A 20,030-nucleotide genomic window follows, 5' to 3' on the forward strand; every position below is an offset into this window, starting at 1 on the left:
GTAAGTAGCAAGTTCTCACGGTTATCCTAGATTTATACCTTCACTCTTTTCTTCTCCCTTTAGACTTGAGAATCATGGCTGCAGGAAAATTTGCAAGCCTTCCCAGAAACATGCCAGTGAATCACCAGTTCCCCCTGGCCTCATCCATGGACCTTCTGAGCAGCAAGTCCCCTCTCGCTGAGCACCGCACAGATGCCTATCAAGACGTGTCTATACATGGCACCCTTCCACGGAAGAAAAAAGGCCCTCCTCCCATCAGGTCCTGTGATAACGTCAGTCACATGGGCACCCTCCCTCACTCCAAATCCCCACGGCAGAACTCGCCTCTGACCCAGGACATCATCCAGGAGAACCCACTGCAAGACTGGAAAGGTGAAACCTTCACCTTCAGGTAATTCTGAAATTTCAAGGGTGAACAATGACTTGTATGAAGGGCTTTTTAAAGTCTTTTGATTAGGAAAAATGTCAAAGATATCTGATGTTGAGTGAAGAGGTTAACTCCCGTGGGCCCACTGCCCAGCTTCAGCAGTTACTGACTCCTGGTCAGTCCCGCTTGGGCTGTCCTCACACTTCTTTTCTCTCTTCTGCTATTATTTTGAAGCAAATCTTGGATCTCATTTTATTTTATTTGTAAATTTTTTAGTATGTGTCTTTCCAAGATAAGGAGTCTTATTTTCTTTCTCTTTTTCTTTTTTCTTAAAAAATTATTTTACTTAATCTTATTTTTATTTACTTATTTTAATTTTTTGACCAGAGAGGCACAGAACGAGAGTGAGAGAGCCAGGGAGAGAGAGAGAGAGAAAGTGGGAAAGCATGCCGCCAGGTCCAGGACTTGAACCGCTGTTGACCATGTGGGAGTCCAGTGTCCTTAACCACCACAACACCTGCTGGCCCCAAGGACTCTTATTTTCTTAAAAATATAACCAAAATATATAAAATAAAACGTAATACTTAAAAAAAAATAACCATTTATTTTGTTGTTGTTTTTTAAACTTGCTATATGGTGCATGCGCTTATGAGAGACAGAGTAAGGGAAAGTGAGCAAGCACCACCGCCACCATCATCACCCTTCTTCTCCATTCTCCTCTTGGGATTTTGAGTACACACATACACACGCCCACCATATTTTTCAAGCTGCCTGGTCTGGGACTTGAACCACACAGTTGGCCATGGGGAATTCAGGCACCTTAACCACCAGAACACCAGTTGACCCACATTTCTTAATATTATCTAATATTTCAGAGTATTTTGAAATCCAAGTTCCTAATCATTAAGTCCCTTAAAATAAAGCACAGCTTTTTCTTTTTAATCAAAGTATCAGATTCTGAACAACATCTATTCAATTCTATAGGCTGTCTAAAAATTAGGACCTGTGTTTCCTTATATTTGGTTGTCAACATGCTGAAATAAGATTTGTGTGGAGGCATCAAGTTAGCGTCAGCATACTTTAGGACAGGAGTTGATCTCGCCCTCTCTATGCCAGGGATCTTGTTAAATAAGCCTTGGGTTGTAAATTCTTCTCTGGGTTTGAAGTCAGCCTGGCTGTGATTGGTTTCTGCTTGTTGCAGCTAGTTTAGAAACTACACTCCTTTTCCTACTGGAGAAGATGAGCATTCATCAGTACCCCATGCTATTGGGCAAGGAATGGGGTGATTTCTTCCGTTGTTTCTTTCTTTTTCTAGCTTTGTAGTAAAGAAAGTCATTTGATCTTAGTTCATTTATTTGTTCAGTATCTATTGAGTGTTTAGAAAAGTCATGACATAGTTTTCTGTGCTTTTCTACATAAAAATGTGTCATGACTTTTCCAATGAAAAAGTTTTTTGCGCGCCTTTGTTCACTTGAGTACAATAGTTTTTTATAAGCCCCAGGACTTCCCCCAGAAAAGGTCTCCCTATCCATTCCGAGTATCTTAACTGAAGGGCTGGTCTACTTTGAAGACATTCGAGAAGCCAGACTATTGCAGTAATCTACGTTTGCCCTCTTAAAGGATGATGGAAATACATGAACCGGCAAGGCAGGTGGCCATGGAGCATTTGAAGTGATGTCTTTCCAGAGCTTCTGTTCTAAAGAGGGACCCAGATGATAAACAAATAAATAAGACCACCACAGATTGTAGTAAATGCTATGGAGGAAATAGAGTGATACGCTGGAGATTTAGTGCATGTGGTCTCTTTTCTAGCAGAGTGGAAAGATCTCTGAGGAGATGGTATTTAAGCTGAAACTTGCATGGGGAGAAAAGGCAGCCATGGACCTTCCAGGCTGTTTGAGGCATAAGGACATTGAGTACAAAGAACTGGAGGTGGGAAAAGTGTGGTATGTTTGAAAAATATGGCAAACAAGAGTTCAGAATTAGTTTTAGCTTCATAATTGCAGGAGCACAAGAAGAAAATAAGTAGAGGCCCTGATACTCTCTGTAGAAAAAATTGGGGAGTTCTGAAATGTTTCTGACACCAGGTCAGAAATTTCCCCCATCCTGGGGTGTAGAAGGTGCTGGACCTGTTCCACAAAATCTAGGTGGGTGAGCTCCCAGCTCAGCAGATGAAGTAGGTAACTACAGAGGTGCACACCTGTGTGGAGTGTTGTTATTAGTGCATCATTGGCACATAACTGGCAAGGATACAGAGCTGAGCAGTGAAACCAAGTAACTTCTGGCCAGCCAAAAGTGAACATAGATGTGAGGCTGCGCCATGTGGAGTCACTGTCTACCTGGGTCACTACGGACCACTTGCTATATATTTGCCTAACCCCACGTGAGCTAGGTGTCTCCTGTATACCAGACACAGCTCACAACCTGCCCCCTGAAGTTCTGAGTTCCTGGCTGGTGCCAATTCTTACAAGTGGAAACTCCACGGAGGTGGGCAGGTGGGGAGGAGGTGGTAAATGAAGTCACCCTTCCTACCATGAGGAAAGTCTGGATAAACACTGAAGGTCCAAGCTGTCAACTGCCCAGGAGTTCAAAGCTTTTTTATTTGAAAACTGACTTGGACAGAGGTCAAATCTCCCTAGCTCTTGTTGGAGGGTGGGCGCAAGGTCCTAAGTTTGAAGTCCAGGCTGTGGAAGACTTAGCGAGCACAGCTGGTTTAAAATTTGTTTATGATTCAAAGCTTTATTTATCCAAATTCATATCCTTTATTCTTATTTTATAATGTCTTACTGTTAGAGGTAAATACAGGAAGTTACAAATGCATATCTTTTTTTTTTTTTAGATGTTTTTGCTATAGGGTATGTGCACTTGCCAGAAAGACAGAGAGAGACAGAGAGACAGAAAGTGAGAAATCACCCCCCAGGGGGAATGGCCACTCTGCAATCCCTTCTCCTCCATTCTCCTCTCGGGATCTTGGGCACACATGTACATGTGCCAGGCGTGAATTTAAGCCACCAGGTCCAGGACTTGAACCGTGGTCGGCCACATGGGAGTTCAGCAACATAGCCATTATGCCAACTGCTGGTCCCCCAAGTGCATATCCTCTAATAATTATGCTGAGTGAGATGGCATGAGGTTGTTTGTCAAAGGATCATAAAGTCCTACTCCTTACTCAGTCTTATGATTAATATATTTATCTTCCCAATACTTTTTTTTTAAGAGAGAGATTTTTTGCTATAGAGTGTTTGTGCTCACTAGAGAGACAGAGAAAGAGAGAAAGAAAGTGAGAAGTCACCCCCAAGAGGGGATGGCCATGCTGCAGTCCCTTCTCCTCCATTCTCCTCTCAGGATCTTGGGCATGCACACATATGCACCTGGTGTGAGTATAAGCCACCAGGTCTGGGACTCAAACCACAGTTGAGTACGTGGGAGTCCAGTGATGTAATCCTTTATTCCGTCTTCTCGTCCCATCAATACTTTTTTTTTTTCAAATCTCTTGAGGCATTCTTGGTTTTGAGTAGAGTTTAAAGTACTATGTATATATATATATACACACACACACACACACATACTCACACATATATAAAATACTATATAGATAGTACATTTAAAGTAATATATAAATATATTTTATATGACTAATATATGTTACATATATATATTAGTCTTCCTAATAAGATTACAAGCTGCCTCAATTACTTTTTGGAGCAAGCCATGATATACGCAAAGTGTACGTGAAAAGGAAGGGACAAGCAGCATGAATGAAAACCCAAGGCTCTGAAGAGGAGGTAATACCCAAGATGCCACGGTAGAAATACAGTAAGAGAGAAAGAGAACGACTATTCCTAATTCAGCTTTTAAAAACGTTTATTATTCCTTCCACAAAAGAGACAGAAGGGGGAGAAAGAGAGAGACAGGCATCACTGGCCGGGTCTGCACACCGCGACCCACTCCCCAGTCAGCTGGCCGGGACTGTGCCAGGACCTTTTCCATGTAGGTTCAGTTGTGCTATCATTGTGCCACCACTTGGCTACTGTAATTCAGCTTTTAAGTTTGAAGGAGCTGTGAAAACACGAACCACCCATTCAACCTCGCAAACCACTTTTTACCTTTTAGATGAATTCAGGGGTTAATTTTGGGTGACAGTGGCTTGCTCAGATGTCAAGTCTGAACACCTTCCATTTCATCACATTTGGTGTTGGCATGACGATGGTGGGGCCATCTTGGAGAGCAGACTCTCTCTTCATGTGCACCCTACTACCCCCATGGAGAAACCCTCAAGACAGACACCTCCTTGTCTCATAAAATATGCTAATTAGTAGCAAGTTTGCTATTTTCCTAACAGATATGTTTAGCTTATTAATCACTGCAAAGTCACATGTGTGTAGTTGAATGTGAATTGAACATCTGCCCTGTGGGAGTCCCCAGGCAAAACAAAAGTCTCCCTTTTCACCTAAAAATTTGCATTATTATACCCACATGTGTCATATCCTCTAAAATATTAGTATCTCATACATTTTATAGTTTTTAAATATCTTAAAGGGTATGTCCATCAATTATCTTGTTTGAACGTCTTGACCTTGTATGAGAAACACGGTGGATTTCATCAGGAACATCATTATTCTCATCATCAATAGTTGAGAAAACAGATTCTGGGATGTTGAAGTACCTAAGATCATACCCTAGCAAATGACTGAGCTGGGATTAGAACCCAGAGTACAATCTGGGGCCTTCCCCAGACACTGTGCTCCATAGTCTCTCAAGAATGTTGATGCCAGCTGCGAGTTATCTTCTTGCAAAAATCTTCTTTCTGAATCCAGGGCCTCAGACATCCTCTTTGGGGAGAATGGAGCCTTGGCTGCCAGGGGCCCGGCAGAAGGCAGGCCTAGAAGGGGGAGCTGGCCTTTTCTGTTGGGGACCATATCTCTTAGCTTTGTCAATGTCTTGGCTGCCCTTGGCTGTACTTGTGGTTTTGAAAGGTGGCCAGAGCCAGCAGCCAGGGAGCTCTTAAACCTGCTGCTTGGTGTCACAGAAGGAGCCTTTGTTCCACAGGCGGAGCCAGGCTTCTCCGAGAGGGCTGCAGACAGGATTTCCTCTTGACATTAGCGTTGTTTGACTGATGTCCCTTTGATTCAGTTATCTTCAAGGGTGAATTTGTATTTGAATCTGAGACCTTCCTTGGGCTGAGAGGGGCCCAGTTCCTGGTGCTGGGATGTCTGTGTGGTTGGGAGAGGTGAGGTACAGCGCTTGGAGGCTCTCTGGGTCCTTTTCCTGCTGCGGGTATGTGGAGACGCACATTCCTGGGAACAGCTGCGAGCGCCTAATTCCTTCTGCCTCTTGTGCAGCCGGAGCATGTGGCAGGACAATGTGGTGTTTCATTAGTTTGCTTGAGTGGAGCTGACGGACTCGTCACAAGTGTTTTAACTGACGGTGACCAGAAAGTCTGCAGACTCAAACCCAGTGAAAATCGGGTCACTTTCCCAGGCGTGAGTGACCTCCATGTTACAGTGTCAGGTCTGAAAAGCTGAGACAAAGACGTGAGGCAAAGGATTCCTGGAGATTTCTCTAAAATACTGATTTAGAGACCAAAGGCCCGACTGTGTCAATGCCCTTATCTAAGAAGTGGTTTGGTTTGTTCCTCTTCAAAACCACCACGTTCTGTAACCACTATTTTCTCCTTAACAAAGCAGGATGTTCCCCCAGACTTACAAATAAACCAGCCTGAAGTTCAAAGTTAATCAAGAAGATACACAACGTGACGGTCCACAGGCCGGCGTTTGCAGTGTATTTGTACACGACCTGTCTGATGTCTACAAACTGGAAGCATTCCACACAGGAAAAATGGGATTTAGAGTTTGGGGCGGAGGTTTGGTAAAGGTTTTTGCTTTAGGATGCATGTGTTTGCGTGGGCGAGGATGAGGGGTGGGGAGAGACAGAAACAGTGAGAGGAAAAGAGAGAAATCACCCCCCGGGAGGGGATGGCCATGCTGTAATCCCTTCTTGTTCATTCTCCTCCCAGGATCTTGAGCATGCATGCACATGCACCCGGCATGAATTTCAAGCTACCAGGTCCAGGACTCGAACTGCAGTTGGCCGTGTGGGAGTCCAACAATGTATACTATGTCATCTGCTGGTCCTGAGATGTAGAGTTTTAAAAAACATATTTAATAAATTAATAGATTTGGGAGCTGGATGGCGGTGCAGCAGTACCTTCCCATATAGGAAGGTTCTGGGTTCGCATCTGGTGACCTCTCTGAGTACTCTGGGCATGAGCATGCCTCATCACTGCAGCTGGCTAAAGCTGGAGGCAGATAGTGGAGTCAAGACTCTGTTGGGAATGCTGTCTCTCCATCTCCATGTCACTCCAGCTCTCTCTTACTCATGGAAAAAAGGAAGAAACTTAAAAAAAAATAGATGAATAGAGTCTGTGTAGTAGAAGATGTACTGAGTCAGCAGAGTGATAATGACTTTTTTGTTGTTAATGACTTTTTAGTGGTCCGAGTTCAAGAATGTCTCTAGAAAGTAATATTCCATAGGTTTAATTTTTATTTTTAAAATTTCAAGTTGAGTTGTACTAACATTTTGAAATCCCCCTTGGTGTTCCAATGCAGCTGTTGTGGGTGGGATAGTGAATTCCGAGGAAGGGTGCATGTCCCGGGGCTGGTGGTCCCTTTGTGCCGAGTCCCAGAGCAGCTGCATCAGCGGTGAGCCCAGCCCTGCATCTTGCACTGCTCTTGGGTCGAGGAGCTCAGAGAATGGGAAATGCCTGCAGGTCTCCAGCTGCCTGATGGTAGTCTTAAATCCTCTACTGACAAGGATGATTTGAACCTAAAACTGGGATCTGTGCATTCTCAGCTGTCTTTCTGCAGAAAAGTAAGGGTTTTGTTTTGTTTTGTTTTTAACTGATTGCAAACCAAGACCAAGTAAATGATCAGGGAATTACATAATGCAGTCTTGTTGAATAAAGCTGCTCAACGTCTCTGGTCTAACCTTCATTTCACCCCCCACCAAGATGGGCCTGCTTTAAATCACGTTTCCTCAGGCCAGGAAGGTCAGAATTTTTAGTCTTCTGAGTGTGTCATGCACTTCAATAGATGTTAAAGAACATTGTAAACAGAAGGCACTAAGCAGTTGCAATTATTATTATTATTTTTAGAGAGATTCTTGCTGTGGGGTACATGCTCTTGCCAGAGAGACAAAGAGAGACAGAGAGCCAGAAAGCAAGAAATCACCCCACCCTCACCCCAAGGGGATGGCCACACCGCAATCCCTTCTCTTCCGTTCCCCTCTTGGGATTTTGCGCACAGATGTACATGCGTGAGTTTTAAGCCTCTGAGTCTGGGACTCAACGGTGATCGACTACGTGGGAGTCCAGCGACTTAACCATTATTCCATCTGTTGACCCCAACAGTTGCAAATTACTTATGTTCTTATCACATGTGGATTTGGGAGCCCTTCCAGCCTGGTCAGAAAACACAAGCAGGGAACATCCTACTTCACTATCGTAGATTGGAAGAATGTCTTCAGGGGGCCTAGATAGAGATCTTAGACCAGTCTGAGCCTCCTGACTGATACACCCTCAGGTCACACTCACCTGGCTGCTGGTGGCTTTGTGATGAGGTCACTCCCCAATCTGTCTGCAAGACAGTAGCTACAGGACTGGACACAAAATTTCAAGCTTCTCTTGAGGCATTCTTGGTTTTGAGGGGAGTTTAAAGTACTATGTATATATATATATACACACACACACACACACATACTCACACATATATAAAATACTATATATATAGTACATTTAAAGTAATATATAAATATATTTTATATGACTAATATATGTTACATATATATATTAGTCTTCCTAATAAGATTACAAGCTGCCTCAATTACTTTTTGGAGCAAGCCATGATATACGCAAAGTGTACGTGAAAAGGAAGGGACAAGCAGCATGAATGAAAACCCAAGGCTCTGAAGAGGAGGTAATACCCAAGATGCCACGGTAGAAATACAGTAAGAGAGAAAGAGAACGACTATTCCTAATTCAGCTTTTAAAAACGTTTATTATTCCTTCCACAAAAGAGACAGAAGGGGGAGAAAGAGAGAGACAGGCATCACTGGCCGGGTCTGCACACCGCGACCCACTCCCCAGTCAGCTGGCCGGGACTGTGCCAGGACCTTTTCCATGTAGGTTCAGTTGTGCTATCATTGTGCCACCACTTGGCTACTGTAATTCAGCTTTTAAGTTTGAAGGAGCTGTGAAAACACGAACCACCCATTCAACCTCGCAAACCACTTTTTACCTTTTAGATGAATTCAGGGGTTAATTTTGGGTGACAGTGGCTTGCTCAGATGTCAAGTCTGAACACCTTCCATTTCATCACATTTGGTGTTGGCATGACGATGGTGGGGCCATCTTGGAGAGCAGACTCTCTCTTCATGTGCACCCTACTACCCCCATGGAGAAACCCTCAAGACAGACACCTCCTTGTCTCATAAAATATGCTAATTAGTAGCAAGTTTGCTATTTTCCTAACAGATATGTTTAGCTTATTAATCACTGCAAAGTCACATGTGTGTAGTTGAATGTGAATTGAACATCTGCCCTGTGGGAGTCCCCAGGCAAAACAAAAGTCTCCCTTTTCACCTAAAAATTTGCATTATTATACCCACATGTGTCATATCCTCTAAAATATTAGTATCTCATACATTTTATAGTTTTTAAATATCTTAAAGGGTATGTCCATCAATTATCTTGTTTGAACGTCTTGACCTTGTATGAGAAACACGGTGGATTTCATCAGGAACATCATTATTCTCATCATCAATAGTTGAGAAAACAGATTCTGGGATGTTGAAGTACCTAAGATCATACCCTAGCAAATGACTGAGCTGGGATTAGAACCCAGAGTACAATCTGGGGCCTTCCCCAGACACTGTGCTCCATAGTCTCTCAAGAATGTTGATGCCAGCTGCGAGTTATCTTCTTGCAAAAATCTTCTTTCTGAATCCAGGGCCTCAGACATCCTCTTTGGGGAGAATGGAGCCTTGGCTGCCAGGGGCCCGGCAGAAGGCAGGCCTAGAAGGGGGAGCTGGCCTTTTCTGTTGGGGACCATATCTCTTAGCTTTGTCAATGTCTTGGCTGCCCTTGGCTGTACTTGTGGTTTTGAAAGGTGGCCAGAGCCAGCAGCCAGGGAGCTCTTAAACCTGCTGCTTGGTGTCACAGAAGGAGCCTTTGTTCCACAGGCGGAGCCAGGCTTCTCCGAGAGGGCTGCAGACAGGATTTCCTCTTGACATTAGCGTTGTTTGACTGATGTCCCTTTGATTCAGTTATCTTCAAGGGTGAATTTGTATTTGAATCTGAGACCTTCCTTGGGCTGAGAGGGGCCCAGTTCCTGGTGCTGGGATGTCTGTGTGGTTGGGAGAGGTGAGGTACAGCGCTTGGAGGCTCTCTGGGTCCTTTTCCTGCTGCGGGTATGTGGAGACGCACATTCCTGGGAACAGCTGCGAGCGCCTAATTCCTTCTGCCTCTTGTGCAGCCGGAGCATGTGGCAGGACAATGTGGTGTTTCATTAGTTTGCTTGAGTGGAGCTGACGGACTCGTCACAAGTGTTTTAACTGACGGTGACCAGAAAGTCTGCAGACTCAAACCCAGTGAAAATCGGGTCACTTTCCCAGGCGTGAGTGACCTCCATGTTACAGTGTCAGGTCTGAAAAGCTGAGACAAAGACGTGAGGCAAAGGATTCCTGGAGATTTCTCTAAAATACTGATTTAGAGACCAAAGGCCCGACTGTGTCAATGCCCTTATCTAAGAAGTGGTTTGGTTTGTTCCTCTTCAAAACCACCACGTTCTGTAACCACTATTTTCTCCTTAACAAAGCAGGATGTTCCCCCAGACTTACAAATAAACCAGCCTGAAGTTCAAAGTTAATCAAGAAGATACACAACGTGACGGTCCACAGGCCGGCGTTTGCAGTGTATTTGTACACGACCTGTCTGATGTCTACAAACTGGAAGCATTCCACACAGGAAAAATGGGATTTAGAGTTTGGGGCGGAGGTTTGGTAAAGGTTTTTGCTTTAGGATGCATGTGTTTGCGTGGGCGAGGATGAGGGGTGGGGAGAGACAGAAACAGTGAGAGGAAAAGAGAGAAATCACCCCCCGGGAGGGGATGGCCATGCTGTAATCCCTTCTTGTTCATTCTCCTCCCAGGATCTTGAGCATGCATGCACATGCACCCGGCATGAATTTCAAGCTACCAGGTCCAGGACTCGAACTGCAGTTGGCCGTGTGGGAGTCCAACAATGTATACTATGTCATCTGCTGGTCCTGAGATGTAGAGTTTTAAAAAACATATTTAATAAATTAATAGATTTGGGAGCTGGATGGCGGTGCAGCAGTACCTTCCCATATAGGAAGGTTCTGGGTTCGCATCTGGTGACCTCTCTGAGTACTCTGGGCATGAGCATGCCTCATCACTGCAGCTGGCTAAAGCTGGAGGCAGATAGTGGAGTCAAGACTCTGTTGGGAATGCTGTCTCTCCATCTCCATGTCACTCCAGCTCTCTCTTACTCATGGAAAAAAGGAAGAAACTTAAAAAAAAATAGATGAATAGAGTCTGTGTAGTAGAAGATGTACTGAGTCAGCAGAGTGATAATGACTTTTTTGTTGTTAATGACTTTTTAGTGGTCCGAGTTCAAGAATGTCTCTAGAAAGTAATATTCCATAGGTTTAATTTTTATTTTTAAAATTTCAAGTTGAGTTGTACTAACATTTTGAAATCCCCCTTGGTGTTCCAATGCAGCTGTTGTGGGTGGGATAGTGAATTCCGAGGAAGGGTGCATGTCCCGGGGCTGGTGGTCCCTTTGTGCCGAGTCCCAGAGCAGCTGCATCAGCGGTGAGCCCAGCCCTGCATCTTGCACTGCTCTTGGGTCGAGGAGCTCAGAGAATGGGAAATGCCTGCAGGTCTCCAGCTGCCTGATGGTAGTCTTAAATCCTCTACTGACAAGGATGATTTGAACCTAAAACTGGGATCTGTGCATTCTCAGCTGTCTTTCTGCAGAAAAGTAAGGGTTTTGTTTTGTTTTGTTTTTAACTGATTGCAAACCAAGACCAAGTAAATGATCAGGGAATTACATAATGCAGTCTTGTTGAATAAAGCTGCTCAACGTCTCTGGTCTAACCTTCATTTCACCCCCCACCAAGATGGGCCTGCTTTAAATCACGTTTCCTCAGGCCAGGAAGGTCAGAATTTTTAGTCTTCTGAGTGTGTCATGCACTTCAATAGATGTTAAAGAACATTGTAAACAGAAGGCACTAAGCAGTTGCAATTATTATTATTATTTTTAGAGAGATTCTTGCTGTGGGGTACATGCTCTTGCCAGAGAGACAAAGAGAGACAGAGAGCCAGAAAGCAAGAAATCACCCCACCCTCACCCCAAGGGGATGGCCACACCGCAATCCCTTCTCTTCCGTTCCCCTCTTGGGATTTTGCGCACAGATGTACATGCGTGAGTTTTAAGCCTCTGAGTCTGGGACTCAACGGTGATCGACTACGTGGGAGTCCAGCGACTTAACCATTATTCCATCTGTTGACCCCAACAGTTGCAAATTACTTATGTTCTTATCACATGTGGATTTGGGAGCCCTTCCAGCCTGGTCAGAAAACACAAGCAGGGAACATCCTACTTCACTATCGTAGATTGGAAGAATGTCTTCAGGGGGCCTAGATAGAGATCTTAGACCAGTCTGAGCCTCCTGACTGATACACCCTCAGGTCACACTCACCTGGCTGCTGGTGGCTTTGTGATGAGGTCACTCCCCAATCTGTCTGCAAGACAGTAGCTACAGGACTGGACACAGAATTTCAAGCTTTCTCTTAGAAGCCCCAAAGACAAGCATATACGGTCCTGTCTGGAGGATTGTGCTGTTATTTCCATGTTACAGAGATCTGAGAAACCCTCCATAACTTCTCAGCCTTTATATAGCCCAGGCTGCCTACAGTTCAGCTTCACTTGCAACCGAATTAACCAAAGGTAAAATTATCCCTGCTATGTAGAGGAGACAAAGCATGAGACAGGCATTCCAGAGGTCTCAGTTCAGATCTCTGTTTTTTTTTTTTGTTTTTTTTTTTTTTTTATGGGTTTTTCACTTACACGCTCGCCAGACGGACAGAGACAGAGAGAAAGCGAGAAATCCCCCCCCAGGGGGGATGGTCCCGCCGCAATCCCTTCTCCTCCATTCTCCTCTCGGGATTTTGGGCACGCACGCACACGCGCCCGGCGTGAGTTTTAAGCCCCCGGGTCCAGTACGCGACCCGTGGTCGACTACGTGGGAGTCCAGCGACAGCCATTACGCTAACTGCTGGTTCCCCAGATCTCTGTTTTTACCACTTCTTAGGTGTGTGAACTAGAGCAAGTTCTAAAGTATGAAATGAGGGTGTGAATAACCCCCCTGAAGGGTGCCGTGAAGGTCAACTTGTCTCTAACCGTGAAGGCCCCACTGAATGTCAGCGCTTTTTCACACTTTTGCCTGGTACACCCTTTCGGGAGTGTGTGCTAAGGAGGTCACATGCCCGCTCTTAGCCCTCACCTGGTCACCAGCAGTTTATTCTTCTGTTCAACTCTGCTAAGATGTCTGACACTGAAGGCCACAAAAGGACATTGATGTAGACTTGGCTATCAAAAAAGCAGCGAGTGACCTTGACGCTGATTCCAGCAGCCAGACCTCCGCTTTGTACCTTGTATAAGCTGTGTTGCCTTTCTGAATATCCACATTCTCCAAGGGTGGCTCTAGGGGTCAACTCCAGTCACATGTGAGGATGCCTAGCACAGAACTTCACACAGAGGAGGGGCTCAGATTGAAGGCTTTCCTTCCTTCCTCCTGGCAACTGGAGCTAATCCTCCTGAGTAACCCGAGATCATGTCCCCTGCCTGCAGTTTCTGTGGGAGAAAGTTTGACGTCTGGCTGGGATCCTCTATCTGGGTCTGCCCTACAGCAGTGCGTCTTGGCCAACACTCACAGTTTACAGGTACAGCAGCTCCACAGTGTGCTAAAATACCAGCACGCCATTGTACTAACACACAAACAGAGCCTGTCTTCAGCGCCTGGCCCGAGCCCTTGCCACACGGTTCTACTTAATGTCAGTGTCACTGGCTGTTTGTCCTTCAGTGCATATTTATTAAGCTTCTTTTGTGCCAGGCATTGTGCCAGATATCAGGGACTCAGTAGAGAGTGAAACAGATTTTGCCCCTGGCCTTAGGGGGCTCCCTGTTTAGGGAACATTTGGACAAACACATCAATAAGTGCCTCGCTACAGAATGAGTCGGTGTGAGGAAGATGGTATTAGAAGGCCCTGTGTTACTTACTTCAGTGGAGGGAAGCCTCTCTGAGGGAGGAAACATGTAAAGATCTCGTAGCATAAAAAGAAAATGTGGTATTTTTATTAATAATTTTTATGTGACTATGTGTTGAAGTGATAGTATCTTGGAAATCATAGGTTAAATAAAATATATTATTAAAATGAACATTACTGGGGAAGCCAGTGGTGAGGTGGTGAAGGTGGCTGGACCCTACATGGCTATCTTGACAGTCTGAGTCCCAGACCTAGCGACCTGAGAAGCACACCAGGCATGTGTGCATGCCTGCCCAAATCTTGAAAGGAGAAATGGAGAAGGGATTTGCAACATGACTATCTCCCACACGGGAGGTGCTTTTTTACTTCCTCTTTGTCTCTCTGTCTCTCTCTCTCTCTCTCTGATGAGCACATATGCCCTCTAGAAAAAAAATTTTTTTAAATTAACTTTACCTATTTCATCATCTTCTTCTTTTTTTTAATTTGCTACTAAAAAATTAAAAATTACTTCAATGGCTCATATGGTATTTCTGTTGGACAGCAGTAGTCTAGACCTTGGGATGGAATTTAGATTTTCTTTGTAGAGCAAAAGGAAATCCTTAAAAGTTTGTTATTGTTGTTCATTTATTCATGGTAGAGAGTGGTGCACAAGAGGAAGGGGGCCATCTCCAACAGGGTCCTGTCCTACTTTGATCCCATTTTCCAGCTGTTACAATCTTGGGCACACACACGTATGTCCAGCCTGTTTTCAAGCTGATTTGGGATCCAAACCCACAGATGGCCCTGTGGCTTCCAGCTCTGCAGTTCAGTTTCCTGCCAACTGGGCTGCCAGGCTGGGTGCTTTGAAGAGTTTCGAGCAAGGAAATAACATGGTCAGATTCCACTTTTAAAAGATTGCTTCATCTCTCTGGAGAACTGACTGATGTGAAAGAGGGTGGGTGGAAGGGCAGGAGGTGGTAAAAGCACAGGGATGGTGGGGGCTCTGCCGTTGGGTGGTAGAGAAGATGAAGTGGGTGGACAGGATATGTTTTGCCGGTAGAATCTGCCAGGTTCACTGAGGGTTGGTTGTCACGGGGTGAGGGAGAGATACGTCAGCCAATGATTCTGGCAGCTGGGCGTATGGAGTGTGTCCGTTTGCTGAGATGGGCACATGGAAGATGGGAAGACCGGGAGAGGAGAAGACTTCATTTGCTTGGTCAGTTGCTTTTTCTTTTTAGTAGGGGTGATGGTAGATTGCCAGGAATTAAGACTTCTTTTTCTGGTGTGCTGCATTTGAGCTGCACACATGTCTACGTAGAGGTGTTAGCCAGACAGGCAGGCAGTATTAAGAGCCTGGAGCTCTGGAGGGAGGATGGGTCCAAAAGGTACGAAGTTAGACGTTGGCACAGAAATGAAATTAAAGCTGTGGCAATAGATGTTGTCATGAAGATGGAGGTCCGGTTCAAGAGTAAAGGGGAGGGACCATAGGATCCAGCCCTGAGGGACCCAGCAGAGCCCATTTCAGGGAGTCAGTCAGCAGAGGAGGCTGAGTGTCCAAGAACAGGGAAATGAGGCAGGATCTGGATAGGGTTGGTGTTCAAAGGAAGTTTTTTTTTATTTTATTTTTTAAGATGGTAGACAAAATTCAATAGGAAACGATCTGTTCTTTTATGCTTATAATAAAACAAAGCACGTTTTCTTTTCATTACTTGATTTAAAAAACAAAACAAAACAAGAATAAAAAAACATTTTTTATGGGTCAGCCAGTGGTCTGGTGATGAAATCAGCTGGATCCCATATGGCCAACTGTGTGGTTCAAGTCCTAGACCCAGTGGCTTGAAAGACATGCCATGAACATGCACATGCATCCCCAAAATCCGGAGAGGAGAATGAAAGAGAAGAGACTGTGGCATGGCCATCCTCTCTGGGTGATGCTTTCTCACTTGCCCTCTCTCTGTCTCTCTCTGGTGAGTGCACACACCCTCTAGCAAATTTCAAACATTTTTTTTATTTGATTGGAGCAGACATGTCTCTAGGGCCACCTTCCCCATGGGCCTGTCAGTAGCATGGTGATTGTATTGCCACAGCTCCTTCCCAAATGTGTCCTATGAATCTGCTGACCCCTCTGTCTACTGCTTTTCCAAGGTTTAGGTGGGCAGCCACCTTAAGGCCAGTGTGTGCCCTGGAAGGCAGGTTGAGGACATAAGTTCCTATAGATGGCTGGCTAGACCTTCCACCTAGAGGCCTGAGGACATTATTTCAAACTGTTGGGTTGTCCAAAAAATCATGGGATTTTTGTTTGTTTGTTTTTTAGAGAGAGATTTTTGCTCTAGGGCACATGTGCTCACCAGAGAGACAGAAAGCAAGAAATCATCCCCCGGGGTGGTGGCCATGCCACAATCCCTTCTCCTTCATTCTCTTCTTGGGATTTTGGGCATGCATACACACATATCTGGCATGAGTTTTAAGCCACTGGGTCCAGGACTTGAACCACAGTCCACTATGTGAGAGTCCAGCAACGTGACCATTACACCATCTGCTGGTCCCTCATGATGCATTTTTGGATAGAAAAATGCATCATGACTTTCCCAATGCACTAATCCAGCGTTTTTATTCTGTCCTTGAATTAGTGGAGAAGACATCTTTACAACTCACTCTTTTTGAAGGGGGTGGGGGCTGTGAGGTGGGGTGGATGGGACTGGTGGGAGCAGAGGAAGGGCAGAAGATACCAGCCAAACAAAGCATCTGCTTTTATCAAAAGTGCTGTGTTTGGGCTTAGACGGCCTGAAGCCTGATGATTCACTGGTGCCAGACCCTCTGTGCCTGCCAAGAGACATACTGGCCTTGATACGGTTTTTTCTTTTTCTTACCCCACTCAACTCTACTGCTGCCAAGTTAAGATTTCAACAGTGACTTTTAGCTTAGTGCTGTCACTAGGATTCTGCTGAGCACAAGTTAACCCATGACTGGGTCAAGTTTTTATCAACCAGTACCTCTTTATATTAGTCTTGGATTCCTGTGGAGGCTCTCCATAGCGTAACGTGCAGGATATTTAAATGGTGCTGTTTAAACATGATTAGGGAAACTGCCTAGAAAGGCAGTTTAATTGCCATTCTTTTCATATAGTTCATAAACACATTAGTCAGGCTTGCTGTATTTTCAGATGAGATAGAAACTGACTCATAGGAGCTGGAATTGGCTGTTAAAGTGAAAGGCACAGGAGTGTTAGGAGTAACTGGCCGTAGAGCCTGATAGCCAGGGAGGAAGATGTGTCCTCATCTACAGTCTACTCTGGACTGTATTCCCAAAGGTTCCCAAAGGTAAGGAAGATGATCGATAAGATCCCATGGCCTCAGGCTCCACAAGCAGCAATTAAAAACAACACGCTGACCAGTTCCAAAGGAAAAGGAGGTGAGACTATCTACGTAGTCCTTCTGCTTAAGGATGTTTATGAGAGACCGTCTCTAGCCTGAACATACTCGTTGAAAGGCGTCCCCGGTGTGGTGTGATGGGCCAGGGCCGCGTTGACGTGTTCGTTCCCAGGTATGTTGAGCCTCTGCTGCATGCCAGGGACACAGACTGAAGCCAGGTCTTTGTCTGTAGGAGCATAGCCTGAGGAGAAAGGGGTGCTCTTTTGAACCACCTGACCTTAACCAGCACATGCTCTCTGCATCGCCTTTGCTCCTGACCGTACTTCACATCCAGTGTGGCTTTTTGCATCACTCCAGTGGTTTGATAAGCACGCTGCTTTCTTGACCTCTGACCTTAGCATCTTTCCAGGTATCAGGTTATTTTTTTCTCCTGGACTGGGTGGTCACAGGTGGTGCTTTCTAGAGAGCCCTTCCCTCAGGTCCTGACTGCTCCTGCTGCCACTTCCTCTGTACTGTCTTAACCTTGGGCCCAGACCCAGGAAAGGTCAGGCCGTGCATCCAAGGACCATGTCAGAGGGTGGCTCTGGCTGTAACAGAAACAGCGTGCAGAGTGAGCAGAGGATTGTGGAAAATGCTAAGGGTAACAGAAAGGGCTTTGAGAAGTCATGTTTGGAACAATAAGACCAAAGAGAGGGGACTGCGAGGGAAACCAAACTGCTGAGCTGCTGTTCGCCTGGCATTTTTTCTGTCAAGGAGATGACTTCTCTGATTGGAGAGGGTAGGACAAATGTGAAGGAGAGATCACAGGCCTGGAGTGGATGAGGTCGTGACGAGAGGCTCTAATGCCACCAAATATGGTGAAGAGGCCCCAAAGCCCAAGAAGCTGAGGGAACACGAGGGTGAGACCATCAGACCAGCACTATATCGCTGGAGGAATATTGGGGAAACAAAGAGTACAGAAAAGATGCAAGTGGATAAATATTTTCATTTCTTTAAAAAAGGGAAATAGGGAGATTAAAATTAATCTACAAAGTGATCACCTGGACATTGATCTCTGGAAACACTCTAAAATGAATTAGTAGGACAATGATCTTTGAAACTTGAGATAGGAAACAGCCACTGCTAATAGCTAGCAGGGTTTGCTAAAAGTCAGTCATACCAGATTAAATTCCCTTCCCGGGGTAACTTGGTTGGAAGCTCAGAGGAATGCTGAGATGTGTATGCATATGTCAATCATTGGAGACAGCCCTGGGGTGAGAGATTCAGGCTAGACGATGTATGTGAAAACCGGTATCCTCAGTCCCCTTCTACTCAACTGAAAAAAAAAAATTTTTAGACAATATTGGCATACAGATCCTGTGGATAGACGACATGACTTTGGGAAATAACTAATATGTAGAATGACAAGAATGAGATCCAAAAAAATCTTGTTATTTTGAAATAACCGATCAAATATAATAGGATAAAACTTTATGGGGAGAGACAGACTTGCACGAGAGCCCAAAAATAATCATTGCAAAGTGAAAGTATGGGGTTTGGCTTAACAGGCACACGTGAAAAATATCCAGGATTCAGGTAACTGCAGCCTCAGAATGAGTCAGCAGCATGTTATGGTTGTCAAAGAAGCTAATGTGATTTTAGGAGCAATAATTAAAGCTTAATATTCAGACCCAAGGAGGTGGTCACACATGGCTGCCCAAATCACATCTGGTAAATTGTTTTTAGCTCTAGACATCAGAAATGGAAGATAAATTTCCCCACAACAGAGCAGCAAGCTTCTGTCTAGACCTCTCCCTGCTCTGACGACAATGTGTTGGATTAATCATTAAGGACTATCCCTAATATTCTTCTGTACTGGTCAAAAGGAACTTCCATATCATATGCTAACCCTGTGAGGAGAATATATAATAAACATTAGCCTTAATCCTACCAACTGCTCATGAACATGCTTTCACAAATAAGATCAATAAAAATGTTATGAGACACAGACGAGTTAATCTCTTGTCATTCATGTTGCCAGGTGAAGAAACAAAACTATTTTCATAAGTGCACATCTAGAAGAGTTGTAGTTCTCTGTTTAAAGCTACATCTTTTTAAATGAGCAAAACCTGTGCACACAACATTCCCCTGCCTTCAGAGAGAAAGTAACTCTTCGTTGGGACTTCAGGGCGATTCCCACTATCAGTAAATAACCTGTTACTCTCACACAAGCTACCCAGTGTTTCTCCAACATCATTTTTCCACTCACCAGATGAGACCTGTTTTAAGCATCTGTTCCTTCTCATTTTCCCGATAAGCAGAAAGAAATGGCTCTGTGGTAAACTCCATCCTCTCGGTTATCTCCCTGATGCTCTTCCTCCCTGGCAGCAAAAACATGTCCAAAGAGATTCATTTTCAGCAGAAGCTGCCAGCCTCTTGGTGTCACTTTGAAGACATCTGGTCTCAGTGGGGCCCTGGTAGCAGTGCCATTCCGTTGCTGAGGGCGTTCTGTCTGAGGCCACCACAGTTCAGTCGAAGGCCTGTGGCTCAATGATCTCCCTAATAAGGAGGCCCGCCAGTCCAAGAACAATATTTCCTTCTTGCTCCCTCCCCTCCTCAACGTTGTCAATCCCCTGACGATCCCATGGAGTGTGGTAAGAGGAAGGGTTGGAGTCTAGGACTCCATCAGAGGACTGCACAGTGGAGGACGCACTAACACACATGTGCATTCATTCAAACGCGCACACCCATTCATTCATGCAAACCAACGTTATGGAGCAACTGTGCCCTGGGATACAAAGGTGAATAATAGATGCTACATGCTCTCAGTGAACTTGTAGTCCAGTAAGGGAGATAGATGGGAATACATATAGTATATTGAATTATCATTGTTACCGCAGAGTTTTATCATTGCAGGAGAGGAATTCTAAAGAGATGTTATTAATTCTGTGAGTTTGTGGGGGTGGGAATGGGGATGGGGTTGGTGGG

At 44.9% G+C, this 20,030-nt stretch overlaps 1 protein-coding gene across 1 annotated transcript in view; it reads left to right on the forward strand.

Moving 5' to 3' along the window:
• BCAR3 (BCAR3 adaptor protein, NSP family member) overlaps window positions 1-20,030 on the forward strand; it is a gene marked incomplete in the record, with an annotated part of 133,281 nt that overhangs the window by 10,433 nt on the left and 102,818 nt on the right. The window contains 1 exon segment of the mRNA XM_027770415.1: window positions 64-391. Coding sequence (XP_027626216.1) covers window positions 75-391 — 317 coding nt within the window.

The sequence above is a fragment of the Tupaia chinensis genome, unplaced genomic scaffold (assembly GCF_000334495.1).
Source record: "Tupaia chinensis unplaced genomic scaffold, TupChi_1.0 Scaffold000023_1, whole genome shotgun sequence".
Lineage (NCBI taxonomy): Eukaryota > Metazoa > Chordata > Mammalia > Scandentia > Tupaiidae > Tupaia > Tupaia belangeri.